The sequence below is a fragment of the Alexandromys fortis genome, unplaced genomic scaffold (genome assembly GCF_014885135.2).
Source record: "Alexandromys fortis isolate MF-2015 unplaced genomic scaffold, M_Fortis_MF-2015_v1.1 scaffold_84, whole genome shotgun sequence".
In the NCBI taxonomy this organism is placed as follows: Eukaryota; Metazoa; Chordata; class Mammalia; order Rodentia; family Cricetidae; genus Alexandromys; species Alexandromys fortis.
Window position 1 is genome coordinate 2962101 of NW_026068017.1, and position 7945 is coordinate 2970045.

General features: G+C 46.6%; 1 protein-coding gene across 4 annotated transcripts; it reads right to left on the reverse strand.

Moving 5' to 3' along the window:
• Window positions 1–28: 28 nt before the first annotated feature.
• Rpain (RPA interacting protein) lies at window positions 29–7893 on the reverse strand. Of its 4 annotated transcripts, XM_050162605.1 has the most exons (7): window positions 7448–7874; window positions 6063–6233; window positions 4918–4978; window positions 3952–4063; window positions 3734–3797; window positions 2673–2813; window positions 29–178 (listed from the first exon to the last, which is right to left on the reverse strand). In XM_050162605.1, exons 1-7 carry the CDS (start codon window positions 7526–7528, stop codon window positions 149–151), a joined length of 660 nt encoding a protein of 219 aa, XP_050018562.1. In that variant the 5' UTR covers window positions 7529–7874; the 3' UTR covers window positions 29–148. The 4 variants fall into 4 exon arrangements, 3 of the variants coding, with proteins under 3 accessions (XP_050018562.1, XP_050018561.1, XP_050018563.1); XR_007595473.1 differs by lacking the exon at window positions 3734–3797 and having other exon boundaries at window positions 7448–7893; XM_050162604.1 differs by lacking the exon at window positions 29–178 and having other exon boundaries at window positions 185–2813; window positions 7448–7889.
• Between the last annotated feature and the right edge of the window lie 52 nt (window positions 7894–7945).

Genomic DNA, 7945 nt, shown 5'->3' on the forward strand with positions numbered 1-7945 from the left:
TTGTGCCCTGCATCAGAACACCAAGAACAGAGATGTTTGAAAAGCTTTAATATAAAATAAGTTATATACAAAAGGCTTGTACATACAAGGGCCCTCTCAGAGGGAATGAGTTGTTCTCAGCCCAGCAGTGAAGGTGAGGCCAGGATGACTAGAAGATCACAGCCCAAGTGTCACATGCCTGGGTTAGACAGAAAAGAAGTTAGTGAAAATTATTCTGGCCATGAACATTAAGTGGGATGCTTTATCAATGAAGCCGTCACTAATGTAGCTTCCAAGCTAAGATCAAGTCTTGTGGATGAACTACCAAGTACCCTCAGAAACCATAAAGATCAAACCCTGACAGGGACTTTCCCAGGTGTAAGCTTGCTTCTCTGTGGCCTCTTCAGTAACCCACGCCCATATCCCACCTCACCCCGAGTATATGAGGACTCCTGGATCTCAACCCAGTGATCCCTGATGTCCCTCTGAGATTTAGTGGCACTTTGGGAATTTCAAATGTGTTCATATGTACCTCTCAAAGGACTGAACTTGGAGCTTACTCTAATTTTTTTTCTCCCCCTCAGTTTCTCATCTTTGTGGTGATAACCCCGTACTCCAGTGGTCTACCTACATAGCCTGGAGCCAGTGCTGGTCAGTTGAGGGTGCTGCTGCCCAGAGCACTGGCATCTCTACCATTTGTTTTGTTACAGTGCTGTTCTGAGTTACAGGGTATCAACGTGTGTACAAGTTTAATTAAAACAAAAAGCTGAGCAATCAGGCAATCATTAGCTGCTTTTCTTTGAGACTAGTTAGGGTTGGGCTACTTTGCTCAGACTGGTCTTAACTCCTGGGTTCAAACTTCGCTACCTTAGTTTCCCAAGTTGCAAACACTGTCATGCCTGCCTGCTTGTTCTTAACTGCCCTTTCCAGCCTCTCTAGTACTTGGTCTGAAACTGACATTTAAAAGAAGTTGGTGTAGGGCTGGAGAGATGCCTCAGAGGTTAAGGACACTGACTGTTCTTCCTGAAGTCCTGACTTCAATTCCCAGCAACCACATGGTGGCTTACAACCATCTACAATGAGATATGGTGCCCTCTTCTGACATGGAGGCGGAACACTATTGTATATGTAATAAAATCTTTAAAAAAAAAAAGTTGGTGTACACCTTTAGTCTGTAACACTGGAGAGGCAGGCACATCTCTGATTTTGAGTCCAGCCTTGTCTAAGTAGCAAGTTCAAGACCAGCTAGGGCTATGTAGATCATATTTCCCCAGAAAAAGAATTTAACATGCGCTCCACTACCATTTGAAATTCTACAAGGGGGTGGCTGGTGTGCTTATTTCTCTTCATATGTGTGTGTGTGTGTAGGAGTCAAACTGACAGATGTCACTCTCAGTTGCTCTCTACTTTATTGACACAGGGACTCTGGCTGAACCTGGAGTTCCTTAATTGGCTAGTCCGTAGCCAGCGTGTCCCAGGCATCTCCCTGCTTCTGGCCTTGTGAATTCCAGGATTATAGGTAGCCACCATGCCTACATGACTTTTAGATGGGATGCAGGGATCCAAACTCAGGCAAGTGCTTTCACTGAGCCATCTGAGCACCGCACTGACTGTCTAAAAGGCAGAGGCCAGGGCCATTTGTCTGGCCTGTGCTTCAACTCTGCTGCCACTGTGAATCATTTGTGGAAACACAGTATCTACTTATGCACTAACTCAGACAGTGGGGGGGAGAGTAATTAAACAAGAGGGAGAGAAACAGTCTTTGTCCCCAGAAACAAAGACATGAACAGGTAATTTCAGCAGTGCTAAGGGAAACATGGTGTCAGGTCCAGTTGGAGCCCAAAAATACTGAAAAATTTTATGTGCGGGTTCAGGTTATTACTGAGTATCTGGCACATTGCAGCACTTTGGTGACTTGGGACCTGGAAGCTATAATATGTCATATACACGAACACTGGTTCCCACAGCAAACTTAAGGGTCCTGAGACAGGTGGCTCCTCTCTGGTCCTGTCCCTCACACCTGATTACTATTTGGCAAGAGTCTTAGACCTTTATGAAGGTTTGCTGAGACAAATCTGCTGTTCCACTGTGCCGCTTCTCCTGTGTCTCTGCAGAGCGATGCCAAGGTGGTCATCTGGCATTCATTCATGGCCATGGCCTCATGTATGGAGATCTCAAGCCATTGCACTGACCCAACAAAAGCATGTAGTGCAGGCTCCAATTTCCAGACCAATGCCTTGGCCATAATTCTAAGCCTACCCTCCCTTTGCTTACCAGGCTATTTAAGTTGCTCATTCCGTAAGCTTTAATCATCCGTGAGCGTGTGAGAGAAAGCGGCGTGCACAAGCACATTACATGTTGTGGAGGACAAAAGACAACTTGCAGGGATCGGTTCTGTTTCTACCACATGAGGTCCACGGACTGAACTGGGGTTGTCAGGTTTGGCTGCAAGTGCTCTTACCTACCGAGACATCTCGACAGCCCAACATCTGTTTCTGAGACAGTTCCTCACTACTTAGTCTAGGCTGGCCTTAGATTCTTCCTACCTCAGCCTCCCTCCTGAGATTCCAGATAAGTGCCACCACACCCAGCTGATACTTCCTGTATTCTGCATCCACCAAAAAACATTAAATATTTACCTATTTCTAAGCCATTATTTCCAGCAAGAGGGGAAAGGTCCCGAGGAGACTTACCAGGCAGCTCATCAGAAGGCTGGGCTTTTCCTCTGGACCACCGGTGACTGAAAATTCAGGCATGTGGGGACAGTGTGCGCTGTGCTCGTTTACATGATCCTCCAAACAGCCCCGCAGCTTCTGCTCAGTCAGCTCTGGAGACTAGGAAAGTTCAACCACAACTAATCTTTTTGTTAATTTTTTTTTTTTTTGGGTGTTTTGCCTGTAGGTATTTTTTGTGTGAGGGTGGTGGATCCTGGAGTTACAGACAGTTGTGAGCTGCCCATGTGGGTACTGAAATTGAACCTCAGTCCTCTGGAAGAGCGGTCAGTGCTCTTAACAGTTGAACCATCTCTCCAGCCCCAACTAATCTTAAATACTGAAAAACCAACAGGTTAAAAAAAAACCCTAAATCACCAATCAAAACAGTTTGATTCTTCGGAGCCTTAGACTGTAGAGCTGGGGATGTAGCTCGGGTGGTAGAGGGCTTGCCTAGCAAGAATGAGTCATGTATTTCATTCCCAGCACAGTAGAAAGACCAAATGGAAGGTGACGTCAGAAGGATCAGAAGTTGAGCTACAGTTGAATTTGAGGCCAGCCTGGGCTACTACTAGACTCTGCCTCAAAAATGGGGATCTGGAGAGATGGATGAGTGGTTAAGAGCACTTGCTGATCTTCTAGAGGACCTGGGCTGACAGTATCCTCATGGCAGCTCACAACCATGTGTAATTCCAGTTACAGGGGATCCAACACCCTCTTCTTACTTCCAGGGTTCCAGACACACACGTGGTGCACAGGCATACATGCAGGCAAAGCACAGGAAGTTTATCTGGTGGACATGGTCTACTAGGAACAGGTCTTGTGTCCTATTAGCCAAAATGCTGAGGAGTCCTGCCTTTCACCTACATGGAGGCACTCTGCCTCACTTTTCCTGCCGTGATGCACTGACCCCTCTGAAATCATAAGCCAAAATAAACCTCTCGGGTTATTGCTGCTGGGTACCTTGTCTGTGACAATAAGTAACTGGCACAGAGGTTCTTTAATACAGTCGGCGTATATAGGGAATCTGTGTGGACACTTACGTGAAGTGGGATGTGCAGGCCACACGGACACGTGACCACACTGTTCATGATTCTCAGGTTGTACCTAGAGACAGAATTGGGATTCCCAGATCACTGTGGTAACAAGACCTGGCTCCCTATACCTCTCCATCAATCAACTAAGGGGCAGAGGGATCACACTCACTTTGGAGTAGGGATAAGAACCAATACTGTTAAAAAAAAATTTAGAAAATTCTTACTTTATACACACAGGACAGATGAGGGGGTTTGCTTCCCACTCAGCCAACATGGCGTTGAGACAATTTTCATCAAACTGTAAACTCTTCTCATACTCGCTTATGATGGACTTTTCTGCAAGGCAAAAGGCCCAGGATTGTCCTGTACCCATAGAGCGGGTCGATTATCTCCATTTCACAGATAAATGTGAAACCCAGTCAAGAAAAAGCCATATGGAATAAGTCACCATGATATAAGATGCCAACAGTGTATGCCACACAATGCTATCAGAACTCCAAGAGGCAGATGCTCACAAATCCCTGGGCAACCAATGAAGAATGGATGAGAGGTGGCCCTGGGGTGTGTATGAAAAGATCTGCCCATGTACGCAAAGTGACAAGTTTACTATTCAAGAGGCAGGTTTTATTATGCTACCCTGGCTAGTCTGAAGTTTGAAGGCTCAGGCTCCTTCCTGAAAACCCAACCTCCTACAATAAATCACACGTCCTACAGGCACAAGCCACAGTGTTCAGCTGAACAAAGTTGCAAGAGGCAGGATAAAATAAAAACAGGAACTGCTTCCCAGCTCTACAGTTGACTAGCTAGCTATGTGGCCTGTGTGAGGACAGCGTTTGCTATTCCGTCTAATCCCATCTTCCACAGCAGTCAGAATGGAGGAAATGGTATTATGGAATGAGAAGTTCCCGACACAGAGCCAATGGCCCTTACTGTTGGGAAGACAGACAAGAATGAAGAGTTCAGAGGGCCTTGTGGACACTTAAACTGATGGTGGAGGTAGAAGAACGGTAATTAAGAACTAATCCTAGGGCTGGGGCTATAGCGTTATTGTTTGCCTCTGTGCCCAGAGCTCTAGGTTTAATCCCTGGTACCCAGACAATCTAAAACAACAAAACCAATCCTGAGTCGAGGAGAGGCCAGCACAAGAGGAGGTGCACATTAGGGAGGAAAGGGCTACATCCTGGGATTACCTTCATCACACAGCTCCTGTTCGATGTCCTGCAGCACAGCTAGGTCCTCTGGCAATCCCAACTACAAGAGGAAGTAGAGGGAAGGGAGGGGAGCTCAGAAGAGCAGTGCTAACCCAGCATGCAAGACATGGGCTTGATTTCTGAGCATGGCACAGACAGACAGAGAAGAAAGGGGTGTCTCACAGTCCATGTGAAGTATTAGTCGGCCACCAAGTCCCATGGGGATTTGTAACTGGAAGCTACCTTGAAGACCCCAAATTTACCTGGCGAAACTGGACTAGTCCCCATGGAGAATTGGCTGGCAGCACAGTAACGTGGCTACGCTACACTAACAACAGACGAGCAGAGTACCCACCACCAAATTTAAGGGAGATGAAATCAGGCAGCAGCTAAGGAAAGGTGCTAAGACTGGCCATGAGAAAAGGTCTAGTCTTTGAAAAGCTATTTTAGCTTCTGCAAAGCTGGACTAAGACTGACCTGAGAGACTCTGAAGCACCATGGTGAGGTTACACTCACCACGTAGCATACTCAAGGACACACAGATGCCCCTCAAGATGAATCATTATTACACAGTGCTTGGATGGTTTCAAAGGTTTCCATGTTTTGTTACACAGTTCTCAAAATGCTCATGCCACTGTCTCTATTTTATGCAAATGTAAATACTAAGGCTCAAAGAAACACGGTAAAGTTGTGATTCAGTAAAACTAAACAGAATCCCTAAATTCTGATGCCTACCCATAGGCTTGTCCGATACACTGTAATGGTTTTCTATGGACACACAACTCTAAACTTTAACTGGCTGGAATCAATGTTGCTGTAGACATCCTTTTCAAAGGGAAGTCCCTAACACAATCATGGTGAGTCAAAATTTCCAGCGGGGAAAGCAAGAATGGTATTTTCTTTCCTTTTAGCTTCCTACGTTTAGTTTCATTACAAGGCTGTAGCACGCCTGCAGTCTAGTTTTACAGAATCATCAATATAAAATAACCTACTCAAAAGCAGGAAAGCCTGAGCCAAAAGGCTGTTAGAATTATGTGTGGGGGCTGGGAAGTGGGTAGGTTGAAAAGACTCAGACAGACAGACAGGAAGACGTCACCAGTTCTTCATGGAGTAACCCCTAGCTTCAGATCCTTTCCTTGTCTGACCTGAACCAAGGCCTCCGGACAATTCTCTACCAACTGCAAAGAATGCCACTCTTCCTCCATCACTTCTTGCACAAGAAACTTGTCGGAGGCTCTCCCTGGGTTGCCACCTGCAGCCTGGCGGTACTTGTTCAGGAGCCTGTGCCGGCTGTTTCTCATTCTCTCGAGACATCCCTGGGTCAGAATTGTAAAAGAAAGAAAAGGTCAATTCCACCAAAAAGAAAGGGGGGGGGGACGATGACGACAATCAGCTAGTAAAATATTAAAAGAATTTTAGATACAAATTCTTTTTGAGTCCTCATCCACACACAACTAGGTAAAATTATACTGCTTTGCTCATAACCTCCAAATGCCTATATTTCACATTTTATCTTGAATGCAAGCATTGGGTGCAGTCACTGCAAAAGCAGACTGACGTCAGACATTTATATGGCTCCAAATCCTGCTACTGTACATATGGTTATAGACATGATCTTCTTGTACAACAGTACCTCTCAACCCTGATGATTGTGTGTGTCCGTGTCCCCTGTAGGAGTTTTATGTGCATGGCATGAGTGCAGGCGCCCACAGTGGCCAGAAGATTGGCAATGGGGGACCTCTTGAAACTGGAGTTACAGCCACCATGTCTGCTGCAAGAACGGAAGTGCTCTTAACACTTAGCCATCTCTCCACCCCCAACTCAAGAGAACATTTTGGTTGTCACAGCTCTGTTTGTAGAACTGCTATTGGCTGAGGTCATATAAGTAGGTGGTTCAAGGATGCTACATCTAAGTGTTCTACACTGTACAGAATAACCTCCCATAACAGAACTCTCTTCTTCAAAATGTCAGTATTCACAGTTGAGAACCCCTACTACACACACTACTTCTAGCATGACGGTTGCTTTTCTGACTATACCCACCCCTTTAGAGACTGCTGAACAGGGAGATACGCTATTTCTTAGAGGGAACTACTTGGCTTCAGAGGAGACCCGAACTTAAGTACAACTCTCCTAACAGTAACCGAGACTCTTCTGACTCTTTAGAAGAGAAATAATTTCTATCTCACACGACGCATGCATACAAAATGCTTCTCTTTGTAACCCAACATCAAGTGGTGGTGTCACATTATCAGCTACCGATGTCATGACACTTAAAATTTCAAACAAACTCGAATTCTAAAACAAAGCTTCCTGGGATAGCACTCACTCCAGCCAAAAGTCCGAGAGGTAGCGGGCGGTGGCCAGGACCTGGGGCTGCTGCCGTAGTCTTGAGTTCGAGAAACACCTCGCTGGCCAGGCGCTCCGGTTATCTGCTTCACGACCGACCAGGGCTGAAGCGAGGGCATAGAGGACAGCGGTCCTTGGGACCCCATTAGGGAAGTGATTACGATCCACATCTCACACTCACCTGCCTGAAAGCTTCTTTCCAGGGCGGCGAGCCCACCTGTTTGTACAACAAGCGGTGCGGTGACCCCGAGGACTCAGCCATCTCTTAGCGGGAGACGGCTCCGGAATCACCGCCCCTTAGCCGCGCGCAAAGGATTCTGGAAGTTGTAGTTTCAGATCGTAAGGCTTTCCTGGAACTGTTTCTAGTGGCTGTCGCCTCATGGAGACAGGTTTAGGGAAATCCAAGGATGGATGTAGTGGTGACAGTTGAGAAGTAGACAGCACCTGGGCTGAGGGAGTTGAATCTTGAAAGTTCTGGATTCATCCCAAGGGAGGCGTCAGTAGACGATTAACTATACAGGTCTCATTCTTAACCCTACGCGCCGGCCTTCCAAAGCCGGCAAGGTGGTGGACCCCGCCCCGCCCACTCTAGCGTCGGTCTGCGGCGCAGTAGATGGGCTTTCCGCTAGTGATGCCTGCTCTGGGGATTCCTACTCGCTGATAGGCTGAAGCTGCGTAG

Coding starts and splice junctions, on each gene's coding strand:
- Rpain (XM_050162604.1), bottom strand. CDS start 7,528: ATGGCTGAGTCCTCGGGGTCACCGCACCGCTTGTTGTACAAACAGGTG. Junction 4,064..4,917: donor ACAGGAGCTGTGTGATGAAG/GTAATCCCAGGA, acceptor TTTGCCTTGCAG/AAAAGTCCATCATAAGCGAG. Junction 3,798..3,951: donor ATCTGTCCTGTGTGTATAAA/GTAAGAATTTTC, acceptor TTCTGTCTCTAG/GTACAACCTGAGAATCATGA.